Source organism: Mus caroli, unplaced genomic scaffold (genome assembly GCF_978045245.1).
Source record: "Mus caroli unplaced genomic scaffold, Mus_caroli_1 scaffold_19, whole genome shotgun sequence".
Taxonomy (NCBI): Eukaryota; Metazoa; Chordata; class Mammalia; order Rodentia; family Muridae; genus Mus; species Mus caroli.
Window position 1 is genome coordinate 3,498,112 of NW_028227274.1, and position 20,346 is coordinate 3,518,457.

The 20,346-nt window shown below is 42.3% G+C and overlaps 1 protein-coding gene across 4 annotated transcripts in view; it reads right to left on the reverse strand.

Moving 5' to 3' along the window:
* Positions 1 to 20,346, reverse strand: part of Epc1 (enhancer of polycomb 1) — an 81,316-nt gene that overhangs the window by 35,572 nt on the left and 25,398 nt on the right. For 2 of the 4 annotated variants that reach the window (XM_021150510.3, XM_029472241.2), the window contains exon 1: positions 19,338 to 19,899. The exons of 1 other annotated variant lie outside the window; for it this stretch is intronic. In XM_021150510.3, the coding sequence (XP_021006169.1) occupies positions 19,338 to 19,490 (153 nt within the window). In that variant the 5' untranslated portion in view covers positions 19,491 to 19,899. Of the gene's footprint in view, positions 1 to 8,299; positions 18,211 to 19,337; positions 19,913 to 20,346 lie in introns of those variants that run through there. One more of the 4 variants, XM_021150513.3, reaches the window with a different exon arrangement.

Below are 20,346 nucleotides of genomic sequence, written 5' to 3' on the forward strand. Positions count from 1 at the left end.
TGCATCACCACCATCTCTACAGTCCTGTACACAGCAGCAGGAACACATTTCCTCTTCTAAGTCTCTGCTTCATATAAAGACGAAATACAGCTCAGCGTGCATCTACCTCTTACAAAGACACCAATAAACCTTGCTAAATTTGGAACACAGGAATTCCATTAAATTTGTTGAGAATGATAGCCTAATTCTATTTTTAAAGACAATAGAACAGCAGCCACGATCTCACTGCAAAGACAAACTGTAACAGACAGTGCCAGTCAGTCTTTTTATTTCCTCAAGTCTAAAATGGTGTTAACTCTGCAGTAACAGACGCTGGCACAGGGCTGGTGCTGAAACATTTGTTCAATTAGGGAGTTTCTTCACTCTATAATTTCCAATCATAAAACATCTTCAAGTAAGGAAATGGCATTCTCTATTTTAAAAATCTGATCAAATCAAGGCCAGAATGAAAACTCTTTTGACAGAAGGGAGGCTGAATTAACTGTAAAGAGCTATAAAATACAGCCACCTTAAGGTACACCTCGAATCTGCTGAGCTGGGTGTGGTTGTGCACGATATTAATCTCTATGACTTCACACAGGACTTCCAGGACAGCCAAGAACACACAGAGAGACCAGACACGGTTTCAAAATAAAACAAACAAAAGGTTCTCTGAAAACAGGAGCAGTTAGCAGACACCTCAAAGGCAAGGCCCTGGTGGACACATTTCATCTTCTCCAGACAGTAAAACAGGGACAACTCAAAGTGTCTTTCCTCAGATGCTTCTGGGAAGACTAAACTTTCTGGCAGTAAATTCTTAGTCAAAGTGACCTCTGTCTGGATCACGGCATAAGCACTCTTTCCACCAACATCATGTTTGAAATAATGATTACTGTAGCAACCTGCATACCCAGCTGACCTATGGTGATACAAAATGTGACAAGAACCAGAAATAAACTTCTGATATTATTGTATCCTGAGACTTTGAGGCAGTTATCACAGACATACCATATAGCCTGACCTATGCCTATCCTAAAATATAAATGGAGGGTGAGGTAGTACAAATAAAATATGAAATACTGAAGAAAACTAAAATAGATGCCTAGCAAAAACAACGACAATCCATAGCACACATGGAAAGACTGACATGGCACTGTGACCAAATCTGCAGCCCCAGCCAAGTTTTTAAAAACAGTACATTGGTTGTTCTGTTTGGCATTACATGAAAGATAGGATACACACACACACACACAAACTCACTCACACAAGTGGGGAGAAATAATGGGCAGATAGACACAAAGTTTTAGAAGAGACACATCTGGACAGAAACACTGGCTGGCATACTGAGCAGAAAGGAAACACAGTGGAAGCCAACCAAGAGTCAGAACAGCACAAAGCTTAAGTAAGTGCCAACAAAGAAATGAACAGACATCAACAGCAGTTAGAGGCATGCTGTCTCCGCCTTGCCAAGGTAGAAAGGCGGCTGTGGCTTGTTCCAGCTCTCAAAGTCAGATGTAGTCAGTACACATCAGATGAAGCTGAGAAAAGGAAAGAAAAAAGGAAACCTCTCATAGTCAACAGAAACCAAAAAGATTTATGGAGCAGGGAGCCTCTTGCAGTGGCTGACCTGTGCCTGAAGAACAGGCATGGCCTGTGGGTTTCTGCAGCACTTCTCCCAACCTTCCTTCATGCGTATGGAATGTTTATCCTTGTCATCCTGTCTCTGTTACCCACGGACTCTCTGAGGGGGAGGAGGAAGAGGAGGAGAGGGTGTTGTGTGGCAGTTTTTATTCATATCAGGGGCAAGAGGCAACACATCCAGATCTATACAATCAAAAAGGAGCTAAACCAAAGTGAAGGTTATCTCCCAAATATTTACACTTCAAGACTGTAATTACTGGTTCCTCTATGGCTAGGTTTGGTATGTTATTTTTACTGGTCAAATTCTGACCACAGCAATTAAGAGCTGATTGGTCTTCTAAAGCTCTTTCTTCTACTGAAGTCACATTTGGGATTGAGGCCATTCTGCCCCAGTCTGCACCCTGGCATGAGGTTATGAAGAACAGAAGCACCAACGTAGTGATATAAAAACTCTTTGTTGTCAAGCTACTTGGATGGGGAAAGGTTCTATGCTTACAGTCCAACCTTTGCCTTCCCTATCCTGATAACAGAAACAAACAGTCATGTCAGTCATGCTTATAGATCTGTATTATAAGTGACAGGAGTGTAATGAATGAGGTAATGAAGCCTAGTGGTTAAGAAACTTGTCTCATCATAGCGATCACATGGTAAAACCAGCATCTTGATAGAACTTGGAAGTGCAATAGAAACAAACATAGCCTTGGGATAGATTGGCTAGAAATGCAAGAATAAGTTAACCAACCAAGTCACAAACCTAGTTACAGAGGCACTAAAATCCAATGCTAATGGTAGTTGGAGCTCAGAATATTATAGTAAAAGACTGTACCAACCAATTTATAAAACGGAACCTTCAGCAGCAATTGTGGCAGCCTGTGACTTCTCAGTCTCATAATGGACAACTGAGGCAGGGGCCATAAGTAAACTCAGTAGGGGAATAGTAGGGAAACGCTTTAATAATGGAAATAAAGAAGAGCTGTTAAAAGAACCTGAAGGCTTCAGAAGTGAAAAGAAACAGGCCACATGACAAAAGCCCAGAGCATCTGTCCTAGTTAGTGTTTCTTTTGCTGTGATGAAACAGCAGAAGCAAGTTTGGGAGCAAAGAGTTTGGCTTATGCTTTCACGTCATATAGTCTCTCACTGAAGGAAGTCAGGACAGGGCACCTGCAGGAAAAAGCTGATGCAGAGGCATACAGAGTGCTACTTACTGGCTCACTCCCCATGGCTTGCTCAGTTTGCTTCCTTTTTTAAAAAAATAAGAAAGCCAAACCCCAGGATCATCAGCCCATGAACAGTCCCATCCAAGTGGTCTGGACCCTCTCCTATTAAGAAAGTGCCTTACAGCTAGATCTTAAGGATGCATTTTTCTCAACTGAGGTCCCTCCTTTCAAATATTTCTAGCTTGTGTCAAGGTGACATTTAGCCAGCAGAGCTTCGCACGCCACTTCAAACCCAGCAGCGACAGTTTGTTCTGTCTTTCAAGGAACAGCTGACTTCTGAATAGAGGAGGCAGCAACTAGAATTTTGGAAGGCTTAGGTAGGAACTTGAAATCTGAGTGAGATACAGTCTCCTAAACCAGGGAAGAACCATAGCAATGGGAATGACAACAGTAGTAACCTTTAAAAAGTGTATTAGCATTGTTTGTATGATGTTTGTTGTGTGTGTGGCAAGGGTGTGCGTATGGATGCCACAGACAGCTTGCTGAAGTCAGGTGACTCCTTCCATTTCCCTATGGGTTCTGGTGATTGAATTCAGGGCATCAGGAACTCATGGCAAGCACATGTACCTGCCAGAATATTAGACATATTTAGGAAGTTACTTAAGACACAGGGTATTTTCAATGTTTGTTAGCCTGACTGCACTTGTCCAATCAAATTCTGAACTTCTTGCCAGGCTAACCTTTCCATGGGGATTTAGCAAAGCTAAGCATGTAAACTCAATGAAAGGGCAGTTTAACAGCTATCTGTTTAGCTGGACAAGAAAAAGAATTCATGTCAAGAGATCTCTAATAAGGTCTAGTAATTCTTTTTATAAAACTGGGTATGGTGTGATGTACCTACAAGTCCAGCACTTAGGAGGGTGAAGCTAGGAAGACTGAAGAGTTCATGGCAGGCCAGGGTTACAAAGTCAGACTGTGTACAAACAGAACCAAATAAAAGCTACAGGACAAAGACATCAATGAAAATGTATTTACGAAGCTGATTCTTTAATATTTCACGATATACAGAGGAAAACAACCCCTCTGTTTTATTTCAGTGCAAATGAATTACAAGGGAAAATTCACAAAATAAAGAACACTGTATAAATTTCGCAGGTATGCACCACTGCCAGGTGGTAGATGGGAACTGGACTGCAGGTAGTAAGAAAGTATTTGCCATCAATCTTTATTTTCAGTTCAAAGAGATGGAAATTAATGCAAAAAATTCTAATTCAAGTAGGAAATTCATTTTGAGAATTCATGATTTATTCTACGTCTCTTTGCTTCAAATGGTAAGCAAGGTGACTTTTCAGGAACTTCAACTTATTTTCATTTTGCTGAGTAGCAACATAACTGCTGTAAACTACAATAATTACTTCTCATCTTTAAAACTGGGAATTTAAGAGCAGACCACTATCTAGTTTATTGCCTGAGTTTTAAGACCCATGAGGGAAAAGCAATGTGTGCAGACAGCACAGTATCAGCTTCACACTCTGAGAACACGGCTGTCAATGTGCAAGCTGGCACCCTCAACACAGGGCCTCTCAGGCTACACTTCAGGAGAGCTCGAGACACTCGCACGTCTTCCATATCTTAAAACCAACTTCATTGGTTTTACTTCAAAATGTCAATGACGAGTGCCATTTAGAATATGATGTTACTGAATGCCTAACTTCCCCAGAATTTTTTTGTTTTTTGAGACAGGGAAGAAACCCTATATAGCTTTGGTTGTCCTAGAACTCATTTTGTAGACCAGGCTGGCCTTGAACTCAGAGCTTCACTTGCCTTTGTCTCCTGAGTGCTGGGACTAGAGATATGAGCTATCACGCCTGGCTCCCAGAACTATTTAAACATTTGTTTAAGAAATATTTGTTACCTTAATATTATGTTTTTAAAGATGATGCTTTCTCCCATCAAAGGGCTTAGAATGGTAAGAAATTATATGTTAATTTGTTCTCTAGTGTTCAGGAGCTATGGCACTTGGCAAATGTAAGACAGACTTTATCTAAACTGACAGTAGAAGGATTTTCTAAGATGACTAGAAAGGGGGATAGTGCTGCCCAATGGGAAGAGGGCTTGTGGCAGCTAGCCTTCAAGACACACCCGAGACACACCTCCTTCTTGGTATTCAGAGTCCTGGCTGATGTGTGAGCAGTGACCCTATGGCAAGGTGACCCTGTGCCATTTATAATAAGCAAAGAGTCGGCTTTGGGTGTATTCTTAGTGTCTCTTAGGCCCTATGCTCTGGAGGAAGCCAGATGCTATGCCAAGTCATGTAGGTAGCCAATAGAGAGGCCTGGGTGATGATTAAGAAGCCATGGACTGAGAATGTGAGTCTAGAGGCAGTTTGCAAGCAAGCAGTGTTGGCAACCCTAAAGGACTCTTCTAAAGCTGGAGTCAGAACTACCAGCAATGTGGTTCGTGGACCCTCTGAAATGGTGAGATTTTAACTGGTTGATGTTTTAAGCTGCTAACGTTGGGGTAATTGCATGGTAATGGATAACATACACGTTGATACTGATTCTTTGCTGCCCTAACAAAAAACTAAAATAGAATAGCTTTGGAACAAGTACATTGCCCAAAGAGAACCCATTAGTGAAGAGGTCACTGATGCCTGGCACGTGGCTGTGCAGGGAAGGGCACACAAGCAGAGGGTAAGATACTGGACACTGGAAGGCATCAAGCAAGGGGTAGGAAGTTTATGCTTTTGCCTTTCGATAGATGAAAAGTAGAAAAATTACCTAGTGAACCAGGTGCTGGAACTACGGACTAGGGAGATGTTCTGAACCAAAGTTAGAAATGCTTTCTTCCCATTATAAATAGTAATAAATAAGCAAAATTAAATCAAGGGCTCTTAAAACAAGAGCCAGGCTGATGGTCTTGAAAAAAGTGCAGTGTCTCTTTACAAATGAAGCATATATTTGGAATCTGATGCTGTGCCAAAACCAAACCCTAGGCACTGCCAGAAATCATGGTCCAAATGGCTTGCTGAAAGTTAGTTACACCTTTCTTGTGACATGGTCTCACTATGCAGCCCAAGCCAGCTGAAGCTGGGACCATCCTTCCTTAGACCCCACACATTGGGATTATAGGTGAGTGCTGAGACTACAGGCTCAGGCCTCAACTCATTCTGTAAGATCTCTCTGACCACAGAAAAGATGCTGAGAGTCCTGTTTCACAGATTAGCTCATAGAGCTTCTCAGAAATGTAAGAGTGCTGTCTCTTAGGACCAATAAAGGGATGAGCTTGAGTTTATTCTTCCAAGCTAGGTGTTAGGCATAGGTAGCTCACGCTTGTGACACCAGCACTTGGCTGATGGAAGGAAGGTTTGCGAAGCCAAGGTCACCCTTAACTATACAATCAGTTCAAGGCCAGACTGGGCTGAAAGATTCTTTCTATGTAGTTTTAAATTTTTTTAAAAACAGAATTGTTTATTTATGTTATGCATATGAGTACTCTGTAGCTGTCTTTAGGCACACCAGAAGAGAGCATCAAACCCCATTACAGATGGTCGTGAGCCACCTTGTGGTTGCTGGGAATTGAACTCAGGACCTCTGGAAGAGCAGTCAGTGCTCTTAACTGCCCATCTATGTTTTTTATATGTAAGATATATATACAAACAAGTTGTTTTTATATGTAAGATATTTATACATTAATTAAACAAGTTGTTTCAACTAATAGAACTCAATACAATTTGAAGAAGACTCAAACATTTTTAAAAGAATTATACATGTAGAAACATTGGTCTCTTGCATTGCAAGAGACAAGAGATAGTAGAAAACAGACCCTTAGATGCCCAAATGTTGGCAGAAAGCAAACAATGTGCTTTGTTGAAAATGTGACTCAACATTCCACGTTGGAGTTATTTCCAGCTGCCTAGGTCGGTTCATGAAGCTGAACACCAAAACTACAGCCAGCAACTGTCAACTGTACTAAACTGACTTAGGTGAGATACCTGGTTCCGAGTTCAGACAGTCATTGAGGAGGCTTGGGGGGCTTTGGGCTGACGTAGGTAAGGATAATTTGCATATGGAAGGTATGTGAAGACTATCAAAATGTCTCAGTTCTGGCCATGTGTAAAACCCTTACATTTTGCCTATTTATATCTATGCAACCAAAGCATATTAACAGTATATAAATTCTGAAATCAAATTATAGAAGACTATGGCCCTTCTCCAACACTTTTATTCTGGAGGAAGTGAGGTGCTAGGTTGGAAGGACAGCTACTCTAAGGCTACAGGACAGCATAATGAAGATAAACCACATCTAGATCCTTAGCCCTCAGTATCAAAGAGTATTGGTTCAAGTGACCAAACTTGGAAATAATTTGTTGTGGAGCAAGAAACTGGTAGTACAGATTTAAAGGGCTTTTCCCCTTGGAGCCCCTCCCACTCTTAAGAATTCTTTTGTTTTGGTGTTTTTTTTTTTTTTTTTTTTTTTTTTTTTTGGTTTTTCGAGACAGGGTTTCTCTGTATAGCTGGCTGTCCTGGAACTCACTTTGTAGACCAGGCTGGCCTCGAACTCAGAAATCCACCTGCCTCTGCCTCCCGAGTGCTGGGATTAAAGGCGTGCGCCACCACCGCCCGGCTAAGAATTCTTTTTCACCTTTCCTTAATAAATCTAGTTTTGCTCTAAAACAAAATGAAACAAAACAACAACAGAAAAGAAAGGCAGGAAAGGCAAAGGAGCCAAGCGAAAGACAACAAGTGGAGACACTAGTCAGAGATCATGTTAGGCCGCCATTTATCATAAAAAGAGGGTTCTGCATCTTCTATGAGAAAAAGAGTGATTCTAAATCTTCCCAAGAATGTGCTCTAACCTTTGTACAGAGATTCTTAGATTTAAATGTATCAAGTTGTAGAGCAGCTATAAGAGCTTAAGACATTAATAATCTAGCTGGTTATGTTAGCACACACCTTCAATCCCAGTACCTGGGAGACAGAGATGGGTAGATCTCTGTAAACTGGAAGCTAACCCAGCCTACATAGTGAATTCCACACCAGCCGATGAAACACAGGAAGACCCCGTCTCCAAACAAAACAAAAAAAGCATGAAAAGCCACAGACCTTGTTAAAAAGGCGAAGACTGCGCCACCCCATCACCTCACCCTCCTTTAGACAGCTAACAACTTTGCTGGCTCACATAGCCCATGGAAACAATGGTCTGGATTAACTTTATTGTCCAGTAAACAATGCTTCTGAATACCTTATGTTATACTGAATCATAAATAGAACTAGACCCCACTGAGAGAGCACTCTACAGCCAATCATATACTCTTTGTAACTTAAAGTTGTTGACATTTTAAACTTACTGAAACTTCTGTCCTTCAGGGACTGATCACGCCTACAGAGTTTCTGAGCAAATAAAACAACTACATGTTATAATGCACTTTACATATTAGTTGCATTTCTGGGAAAGTCAATTATATCTCAAAACTAACACACACACACACACACACACACACACACACACACACACACGAGAGAGGAGGGAGGGAGGGAGAGGAAAAAGGAAAGACAAACTTCAGAGAAACATGGAATCAGGGCCTAGATGTAGATAATTCACATACAAATTTTATCTAATGGAATGTTCTGTGGGACTATTTTTATATTGTGAAATGTATACAGGTCACCTGTTAATAACTGCAGTGATATCCTACTAACTGTAACAACTGAAAGGAAGCCTCCAAAATTTCTAGAAAGTCTCATGGTAGGAAATTAGTTAAGCCTCTGTTAAGGACCAATATAGAGATGAAGGAGAGGTCTCAGATATTCTCTAACAACACAAAAATGTCCACTTCTTGAGTATTAAAACATCTGTAATCACAACACTCAGGTGGCAGTGGCAAGAGGATTGTACACATCTGAGAACAGTCTACACAGCAAGCCCCAGAGTCTTCCCTCCCCTCAAAAGAACATTTATGTAGCTGTCCATGAGGAGTGATAAGCAGCCCTTCCGCAGGCTCCCACCATCTCTGACTACAGCCTGGTCATCCTTTATAGCTCAGCCTCTAGTGGTGGCTTATAAACCATTATTAAAGAGTGTGAAAAACAGCTGTTTTCTTCCCTGCATTCTCACTGCAACAGTAACTGTGACCCAACTCATCCACTCTTCCTGATTTCTCCAGTTCTATTTCCAGTTTCTAGACCTCGCTGTAATGCTTTAACCGGTTCTGCAGTATCCCCAAGCAGTGCCCGAGTAGCTGTCCATTTCCTTACCACTTACACATCGCCCTTCCTTGGTTTCCACAGCTAGCCTACACCATGCTTTTTCTTGGCCTTTCCTACTCTCATGTTTTTCTGGAAGCCGTCATGTGCTTTGGTCCGCTAGAGTTCAGCTTACTCCCAATATTGCACTGTAGTCATTCCTAAGAGTATGCACACCTGGAATCAAGAGACATCAGGGCTCTGTCGGGCTCTATCAGCCATTTCTACCACCCACCACCTCTAAGGTACTACCCTAGAGTGCTTCATTTCACTAATAGTCATACCTCTAAAACCTAAACTCAAGCATCCTTCTCTTTCCTCTCCTGACTCAGTTCCTTTCCCTAACCTTGCACTCCTATTCTTGAAACAATGAACCGCACAGAGCCTTTTATTCCAGTGAGTCACATATCAACGCTCTTTAGCTGTTAGAGACCCTGTACCTTCTCTCTCTGCTTACACAAGTTAGACCCTATGGTTGAGATCATAACGTGCTTCACAAACGCTTGTGATTTCACTACTCAACTCGTTTTCTGTACCTCCTAAGCAAACATCAACTTTTGATGAACCCCACTGTCTACATTTTATGCCAAATATCAAGCTGTATGCTTCCTTTTCATTGAGTTGTCCAAATGATCACTGTAGAATGATCACAATTCTGGCTTTCAGCAAATCCATCAATCCGATCACATTTTCCCTGAAAGTTTAGTCATCCCTGAGACTCACAGCAAAGTGATGATATCATCTCATAGGTCACAGAGAAACACAGGTTTATGTTAGCTCATCCTCATTACCAATTCAACTAACTACCCCTAAGCCTCCACCCCACATAGCTTGCCTTCCCTTCCTTAAAAGAGGGGGTGGTATCCCTTCTCTATCTAGTAACCAACCCCCAGTCAAATGGATCCTGGGGAGACAGGGAAGGGTTATCAAGAGCAGAGCCACCGACTTCGAGAAGACGGGATCTTTTTAAGTGAAACCCTTGTCATATTAACTGGAGTAATTTACTGTTATTTATACCTCTAAATGCTTTATTTTTGTGATTACCAAATGAGCGACATTTTTCCTGCTCTTTGAATGCCTGGTAATTTCTTCTTTTCCTATGGCTTTGCCATGTGGCCATAGTGGCCTACACTATGTAGTTCAGGCTGATCTCAAACTCAAAGCAATCCTCCTGCCTCAGCTTCAGTGTGTTAAAATTATAGGCGAGCATATACATAGCCTCCTCCTGGTGATCTGAAGTGCCAAATGCTGAATTGTGTGCTGCAGGTCTAGTTTCCAACACAGGTTGTTTTAACTTCGGATTCGTCTGGGCCTTGCATTCAATCTTTCAACCCTAGAACAGTCATTAGCCTAGAACAAAACTGGTGATAGCTTTCCAGAGTGTTTTTCTAGACTGATCCAAGCTCCGCAGTTCTAGACCCATCCCTTTCACCACAGACGTGGAAGTTCCTCATCAGCTCTGCTCAGCTTCAGGAAAGCTCAATGGGATCCCTGGCACTCTTTCTATGCAGCCTTTGTACATCTGTATCACTCAAAGTCTAAATTCTGTCTCTGTAATACAGTGTGCTGCCAGGCTGTACTTGACATTTTTCCTTGTGCTTCCACCAGAATCCGCAAAACAACCCGAGGCTCAGCTTTCTTATCTCCCTTGTCTGAGTTAGGACTGGAAATACAGTTTTAGAAATCATCTGCAGACTAGTCCCTTCCAGTTGCTACCCGGATCGTTTCTGCCTTTCCTAGCAAAGGTTTCCAAAGTATCTCTTGTGCTTGCTGTGTTCCCGATTCACCTTTTCTAGGTTCTAACAATGAGCATTCCTCTGTATCACTTCACAGGAACAAACTGACGGTGCAGCTAATCTCCCTGAATGTCTCCACTCTCGGATGGCACCTCTAACATAAGTTCTTCCTGAGTTGCAGACCATAAGCTAAAGTCTATCAAATAAAACAGTATACTACTTGGTACAATTTCCATTGCTTTTATAAAACATGAAACAAATGGAACTTAAGAGTGGAAACACTCACGCTGGGTGCCTTTAATCCCAGCAGAGGCAGGCGAATTTCTGAGTTCCAGGACAGCCAGGGCTACACAGAGAAACCCTGTCTTGAAAAAACAAAACAAAACAAAACAAAACAAAAGAGTGGAAACACCCATTTTGCCTCACAGTTTAAGAGGATATAGACTCCCATGGGGGTGGGGGAGTGGGTTGTCTAGAGGACCTTGCCATGGTTGCTTTTTATAAGATATTGACCAATAAGGACAGATCCACTGGAAGCAAGACAGGAAGGGCCATTTCAAGACTGGATTCCCAGTGACTCACTTCCTCCAGCTAGGTCCTGCCTCCTAAAGCTTCCATATACCTCCAAAACAGCTTCATCCACTGGGGTTCCAGAGTCTAAATATATAAGCCCGCAGGGACATTTCCTACCCAGCCTGTAACAAGTACCAAGCCATGGCTTTCAAATTATTCACACTTTCAGTTGCTCACTGTACTATATTCTCCTATGCCTAATTACATGTAGAAAAAGAGGCTTTCCAAACCTTCTGACTCTATGTTCTCCTTCCTAATTTCCCGGTCCAGCTGCTCAAGTAAAACTCAGGCTATTCGCCTTTATCTTTTCTCTGCTGATTCAAACTCATCAAGTCCTGTTGGTTCCACCTCAAAATGTATCTCAAATCCACTGAGTTCTCTTCATTTCCAAACAAATAAATTCCCTCCCACTCTTACACAAAAGACCTATTCCCACATGGTATTTCAGAATGATATTGGGGGGGGGGGAAGGCTAGAATATGTTCCTTCTTTACATAAACCTTAATTCAAAGCACTTGGAACTCCTCACCCCTGAGCATCCATCAGCCTTCCTGTGTTCTGGTCACATTAGTCTTCTTTTGGTTTTATCCTGGGGCTTTCTGCCAGGAAGGTTCTCTCTCTACCTCGAGATTCTTCCAAGGGCTGGCTCACCCTTAGCACTCAAGTCTCAGGTAAGTGTGCCTTAACCACTACTTAAAGAAAACTGTCTTCCTACTATCTGCAATTCTGTGTTTTTATCTTACCACCATGTAAGAATCATGGTAGTTTACTTTTTTATACCCCTTCTCATCAAGTCGTTTAATTTTAAATATCGACACTACATACTAGATACCATTTCAGACTCTAGAAATGCATCCACGTGCAACTGAAGCACACAGAATTCACAAAGCCAACAGGCTGGAGTATAAGACCTACAGAACACCCTTGTGTGGTCACTGCTGTACAACCCATAGGACTTATTAGTTTCCCAGAAAATGCAACATTTGCTACTTAAGCAGACAAAATGGACTTAGCTGTGTTTACTGTCTGCATAATGCCTTTCACCTCAAGTATCTCTAAAACAATGACCAAATTTTTGTTTCACACTTCGATACTAGGATATTTATATTGTTTTAACTTCAGACCTCTTTTACTAATAAACCATAATTTGAAACTGATTACAGAACTCTGGCTCTAACCCCAAGTTCTTACAACAATCAAAGTACTCTATGACTATTTCACCCATTTACTTCCTGTATGTCCTTCAGAACTTGGCTTTACGTTTGAGCCTGCCAAGACTAGACCAGAACCCATGGATCTTAACTACCTTCTTTGTAAATGATGCCATTCATTAATTCAAGATTTAAGGCACAATGTCATTATTTTAATACAGGAAACTAGTATAGGCCAGGACCTCATCTTTCTCAGCTAAGAAAAGATAGCCTGGGTAAAACCAGTCAAGCAATATTACAGGTTAGACTAGACTTAGGTCTAACTAATATTCAGTTTTAATAATCACCTAAACTTAAAGACAGTTTTTTACAAGTGTATTATGGAACTCTTTAGGGAGGAGAACATGTTTTATACCAGATAATCAAAGATTTCAGATTATATAAATATTAAATTACTTTTGAGTACCAATAAAAACGTCATTCTAAAACCTGGCATTTGTGTGTTCTTACAAGTTCCTTCTTTACTCCTCGAAGTTACCCAGTAAGGCAGGACCAGACTAAAGTCCATTCAGTAAGGGTAAGTGACTTGTGAAAGAACTCTTCTTCCAAGGGCTGGCTCACCCTTAGCACTCAAGGGTGCATTTTCTTAGCACATGTAAGTTTTATTTGGGGTTCTAAATTATTAACATAATTCTAAAAAGTCTGGAACTGAAAAAAAAAATCACCCACATGACATTTTAAATTATGCATCTACTTGGTAATACTGATTGCAAAATTCAGCAAGCTATGTCACAATGCATATCCAAAGCTGAAGCAAGCTTTTTAAAGCTAACATCAAATTGTTCAAGAGTTGATTTCTGCACTCATCAAGGCTGTAACTCAGAGTACCCAAACTTCTCAAGGCCAGCAAGTTTGCTATTTTTTTAACAACACAGCAACAGGTTGCCACTGTTAGATGAAATTTACTTACTATAGTTAAAGATGCAGAGCTGGGTATCCACTAAGTTTAAATTACTGCAACAGCCTAGTTTCTTATCACCACGAGCATTTAGAGGATTAGTAAAGACTCCAGTGTATAAACATGCAGACAACAGCATCAGGAACCAACCTACTGACAGTGACCCTAAGAAAGTAGTTAAAGCAGTGGGTTCCTATCTCACCAAAAGTTATTGCCACGTCTTTCAGTTTGCGACAGGGTCTCACTCTTTACAAGGTAGCTTCTACTCCATCTCTACCGTCTGCAAGACTGCAGGCAGGAACCACCGTGCTAGCTTTAGAAGCAGCATTTTAAAGTTCCAAAACTTACTCCACAAGTTAACACAATTTCCTGTCTCTAGAAGCTCTGCTGTTCTTTCACTTGTGTGCCCAGGAACAACTTGTTTTACTATGTAACTGCAATATAAAGCCTCATTTCCTTGTGTGTTATCTAATTGGAAAAAGTGGAGTCATACATGTGGTCAGAATCAGTGTTTCTCTATGTGTATGAAGAACGCTTATTAACAAGTGCTTAAACTGCTGGGCAGGCGTGGTGGAGGACAGTTTGATCCCAGGAGAAGCAGAGACAGGCCTATCCCTATCAGTTCGAGGCCAGCATGGTCTACAGAGAGAAACTGTGCCTCTAAAAATGAAAACAAACAAACTTACTTTAAAAAATGGTCCACTGAACTGAAAAGAGGCAGCCAAGGCTGTTACAGAAACCAAAAAACAAAACAAAAAACCCCCAAACGACAAAAATCAAAAAGAACAAACAAAAAAACCCAAAGCATAAAAAGGAACAAACAAAACAGTAACAACAACAGCCCATTCTGTTTTTAATAGAACACTGTTTGGTATAATATTTAATCCTTCCTGAGACTTACAAGCTTTTACAAAGTCTTCTATCCCTTGTTTGTTCTATATTTAAATAGTATTTTAATTAAGTTCTAGTAATAAAAGAAAATGTAATTTAGTTAAAAAAAAAAAGCTAATCACAACCTACAGAAATGTCTTTAGATACATATAAGCCATCCATTTACCTTGTAATTTCTTTAGAAAATAAGGTTGAGATATAAACCAACCCCAAATATCAAACTGCATAGTAGAATGGGAGTTAAACTCAGACAGACAGTCTCCTTGCCTCTGGGCTGATGTCAGTGGAAGCTTTCCATAGGTCCCTTCTGTAGTTTTTTTCTTCAGTCTCTTTCTGGATTGCCTATTCATGTTTTAAATTATTCCTTTATCACACTTATTTTAAAATAACTGCCACATTGAGACAAAGAGTCTCCATTTGAAATATTAAGGTTTGAGCCTTTCTCCTTTCAAAAAACAAAAAACTTCCCAAAATTTTATATGCTTTTGGAGGGAATTCCAACTTCTAGAAGGTGTGTCATCTCTGAATCCCAACTTCTATGATTCACGTGTGATACCACAGTCCTATGATATCAGCAGTCAGAAAGTAGATTCGACCCAGCACTCGGGAGGCAGAGGCAGGCAAATTTCTGAGTTCAAGGCCAGCCTGGTCTACAGAGTGAGTTTCAGGACAGCCAGGGCTACACAGAGAAAGAAACCCTGTCTTGAAGAAAAAAAAAAAAAAGAAAGTAGATTCGAGCGCCAGGAGTTCAAAGTAAGGCCCAGCAACCTGACAGTAATAAAACTTTCACTGAAAATTAAACTCTATTTTCTCAAATTCCTTTGTGTCCAGACCCTTTGCTATCTAATGCAGAATGCCCAGATCTTCTCAGTTTCTTCCTAATCCAAACTATCTGAAGTTTCTTTAATTCTGCTTCTGCGACAATGCACTTCACTTCAGTTGCAAGACTGTTGACAGAATGGAAAAATGGGCCAAAATTTGCAGCTTTAGACACAAGAGATAAACTTGGCTTAACATATTAAAGGGGGAAAAAAAGCTTGGTTTCAGAAGAAAATCAGTTTCAAGTTTACACTGAAACTGTCAAATTATGAGTCCAAACTAGATCTCCAAAATAGCCCATTTAGATGTAGAGCTTTTTATATAGGGAATATGTACATATTTCCAATTTTACCTCTCCTAATTTTTTTGTTTTGTTTTGTTTTTTGGAGACAGGTTTTATCTGTATATCCTTAGCTGTCCTAGAACTCACTCTGTAGACAAGGCTGGCCTCAAACTCAGAAATCTGCCTGCCTCTGCCTTCCAAGTGCTGGGATTAAAGGCGTGCACCATCACTGCCTGGCTAAAATTTCTTTTTTAGAAGAAAACCAAAACTGCTTATAAATCTTTCACTTGCATGTGGTAACCCCAGAACGAAGGTGAGGCAAGGCAGGACTACCAGACTACTGTGTCTAATTAGAATTCTTTAAACGTAGAGCCGAATTATGATAACTAGACTCTATTTAATCAGTCTCAAGAGACTGGATGGCTAATATCAATGTGGTTTATAATCCAGTAACTTCAAATATTCTACCCAGTCCTGACTCCTTGTCTGGATGGCCTGTTCCCTGTGTCCCACCATAAAAAGTTAAAGTAGCTCCAATTTGCCAAACACCACTCTAAAAACTAGTAAAAGACCCACAAATGTACTGTAAAGTACCAATTTTAATCACTTAAAACTGTAACAAACCCATCCAATGGGGCTCATCTCTTTGGAAAGGTACCCTGCCTCCAGTGGAAATTATTTAAGAGATGCTAAGTGATAATGGGGCATTCATTCACCCCTCACTGATTTTCTTTCTTATCCCCCACCCCACCCCCAAAGCACTCTTTTTTTTTTTTTATGGAGTTACTAGTTTATTTATTTTTTTGAGCTTTAAAATTTACATGTGACTCTAAATACAAAAATTCCCATTCTCACTTTTTGACTTAGCAAGTTGTTACTTATTACATTCTACTGATTGAAACACTGAATCCCTAACATTTATAGTTTAGTCAGTTCAAGCACTACAATCCAGTTTTCAGTTCTACAATAAGTTTTTAAACGGAGTAGCAATTTGCTTTTAACCTGGGGTGTGTGTGTGTGTTTATGTGTATCATCATTTATCTAAACTTGTTTAAAAAAATTAAGCATGCCTAATTAGGCCAAGATCGTCATCTTTTCTAAAGTACCAGGAGTGGACAGGTGCTCCATCATTACAGTGAGCCTGTCCTTCGCTTGTGGGTTCATTCTCAGAGTCTTGATACATTTTCTGGACTGGCCTCAGCCTGATTACAGATTTATGCTACCAGGCTTAAGCTTTGTTCAGTTTTTACTACTAAGACTGGCAGAACAGGAGTACATTGACAAGTTACCCAGGCAGTACTAAAAGGTTCCTAAACTGGCGATGGTGGCTTATTCCTAATCCCAGGACCCAGAAGGCTAAGGGAGGCAGGGTTGGGAGTATATTTTAGATACGCCTAGGCTACACAACCAGAAACAAAACCTAGATTTCTTTAACCACAAAAAAATATAATAAAGGCAACAATTATATCCTTAGGGAGTTTTACGTGCCATACTTTTTTTTTTAAATCACAAAATGCTTTCTTATACAGCAGTGGATAAGAAACTGTCCTCATCTTAATCTGTTTTGTTGAATTAGAATCCTATAAACCCATAAACTTGGATTATGATAACTAGATCCCATTTCTAACCATTTCAAGACAGAGTAAATTAATCTATATATTTTTAAACTAGACAATCAATTCAGGTCCTAGGTTATAGGACCTGGCAGGAGGCCCATGGGTGAACTTCGCTTTCACTCTTCTTTTTAGTAAAAAGGTTAACTCCAAATTATATTATGTTTAGTACTTTTCAATATTGTACAATATACTACTTTCACTGCCCTGTCTCACAGAGCCTGTCACTAGTGTGGCCTGACACACAGGATTGTGGAACAATTTATTTCCCAAGGATTTTAAGTTCTTCCATTAAGAGACCTGACTCACAATACAGTTTTGGCTGGTTGTGAAGTGAAGAATTCTAAACAGATGACTGAAAACACTAATCACCATACTTAATAAAAGTTGGAACTTCACCCACCAAAACCCAGTGACAACCACTGCACAGTAACAAGATTGTTTTAGTGAACAAAAATGATCTGTAAATGTTAATATGCACGGACAGACCCTTCAGTTAAACTCAGCTTTCATTTTAGGTTGTAACTCTCAGGACTGTCCAAAAGAGTCAGAAAGCAAGACTTAACGCAGTTTCTAAAGTGTACTGTTGTGGGTCTTGCTTAATGATTTCCACCTTAGATGCACAAAATGCAACAAATTCCTCAAGCAGGGTAACACCAGCACCCCTACTTGAAAGTAGTATCTGTATAACTTACATAGAGAAACAAAAATAAAACAAAAAGACAAGATTCTGCAATCACAAGTACTTTAATTAAAAAAAAAAACAAATCACTTATTTTAAAAATAAACAAATGTCACCAATCTACTCTAAGTTGATACAAGTCAAAGTAAAGAGCACTGCTCTCACAGATAATAAGCTGCTGAAGTCAGTACACTACCCCACACAGCTCAGCTACACTTAGCACTCAGCTGTGAAGTGAGATTCAAGACCCTCCGCCCAAAGTAACATTCAACTGTCAAAACTATTTTACTTTAAAAGGTTAAATAACCCAAGCAGTTTGAAGAGTTTTATTTTGAAAAACATTACAGAGAATAGAAATTCTTACAGTACCAACAGAAGTATTACAGTACAATTTTCCACAACAAAACTGGAGCACACAGTCCATGGGAATCCTCGACTTCCTTCAACTGTCAACACACTGCACCCTGTATAAGTGGCTGTACCTGGAAACCAACGTATGCAAGTCCTTAGAATTAGAAGTCATCAAGTTATAATGTTAACATCTGGGGGAAACGTGTGGAAGAGTCTATTATGTTACGTCTGTGACCGGACCCAACTTCCACAGCAAGGTTAAGGGCACAGCAATAGTAAATGACCTATTAGCAGTATAAACAATAATGTAACTACTGCAGCCCACTCAGTTTGGATATCTTAATGTTAGGATGTCTGTGAAGAATTCATTCAACGTTAGCTACGTACGCTATTAATACAAAAGGACCTTAGAGCTTTAACATTCATTGAAAAGTTTATTCTCTACCTTTTCTCCCCAAAACAGGCGAACCTAAATAATTTACAAAGAACTAAAAAGTTGCAGACTTTAGAACAGAGTTACTTACTGTAAACAAATCCGCAACATTGTCAAAGATCAAAAAAGTAGGAGACAGTTTTTTTTCTTCCCACCAGCACTGCGGGTGGAAGCAAGAATATACCCGGAGTTTCATCTTCTATAAATGTAATGGCGCCTGGGCAGACCCCGAGCACCCTCGCCATTTCCTTTCAGGAAGGGGAGAGAAATCAGCCTGAGCCCTGTAGTCAGCATGACAGGCCCCTCGGAGGCTCCACGTGGGGACCGCACCGAGCCCACGGGCAAACGCGCTCAAAGCCTGAGCCCGCAGCCGCTGCCAGGCCCCGACGGCCCCGGAGCGCCACCTAGCGGCCCTCAGAGGGACCTGCAGGCGCGGCCCACTCCCGGCTCGCGGCACCCCCACCGCCGCCCAGCCCGCTTCCCTCTCCGGATGTGCACAAGGCCCAACCCAAGAACTGAGACCACAAAATGGCTGCCGGCGGCTTCGTCACGTGACCCCTTTGTGCCTTTCGGGCCCCCGAACTCCGCGGGACCCTGGTACCAGTGGCCGAGGACGGCGGGAGGCCTTCGAGGGGGCTCCGCCGGGCCTTAGCGCCCGGGACCGAGCACCCGGGGAGGCGGGGGAGACCGGCCCGGCCGGCGACCGAGAGTCGGCGGCGGAGAGAAGATGGCGGCCATTTTGTGTGGGTCTGCTGCTCCGCCGCCGCCGCGGGCAGCGGAGGACGCGGGCCTGGCGGCGGGTCGGACAGGGGAGTTAACACGTACCGACTCCTCTTCCTTCTCCATCCCGGTGGGCATCTGCGGCACGGCCCGGTTTATCGAGGCGTATTCGTGCAGGTCGGGCAGATCCTCACAGCGGAAGACCGGCAGCGGCTTCGAGGCGTCCAGCGCCCGCGCCCGAAACGACAGTTTACTCATCTCAGGCGCAGCAGATACCTCTCCGCTCTGGGGAAACGGCCCCGGCCAGCGGGATCATGGAGAACCGGAGTTTCGGTCTCCACTCGCCTGCCGCTGCCGGGGACTTGGGGGCGGAGCGCAAAGCCCGCCGTCCGGGCCCTGACACCAGCCGGGAGGGTGGGAGGCTGTGCCGCTCCGCGCCTCGCTCACTCGCTCTCTTCAATACGCCATGGCCAACATGGCGGACATTAAAACTCCACTGTGCGCTCTTCAGCCAACCCCAGCCATTCCCCACACTGCATCGCGCAGCGACGCGGGCACGCGCGGGGGGAGCGCGGGCTCGAGCGGGCGCCGGCGCGGCGCGGCATGGAGCGCGCGTCCCGCCAACCCCCGGCCCGCCGGCCGCCGGCCTCGCCCGCCCGCTCCGCCCGGCCGCCTCGCTTCCCGCCCTGCGCGGTGCTCAAGCGAAGGAGCGACGAGCTCGGCGCCCGCGCGGGCCCTGGGAAGGCCGGCGCGTAGAGCGGCCGGGATGCTCGGGCCTGCGTCCCGGGCGCGGGCACTTGTCGCCACTGGGCGGCCGCGCAGGGCGAGCGCAGCGCAGTGCGGGAGGTCCAGGGACTTAGAAATAAAAACGCACGCGAAATCATAGGCAAACTCTAAGTCGAACGAAACTTTTGATGTAATTTTTAACAGGTTCAGCATTGAGTCAGGGGTCAGTCTCCAAACCCAGGATCTCTATAACCACTATGCATATATTCAGCTCGAAAGTAGTTTTCCCCCTCCAATCCCAGATTTTAACCATCCCTTTTAGTATAATTGAAGCAAGCAGAATAATTACCACAAATTGTAACAATCTTAAGTGAAACAGTTCAGATAC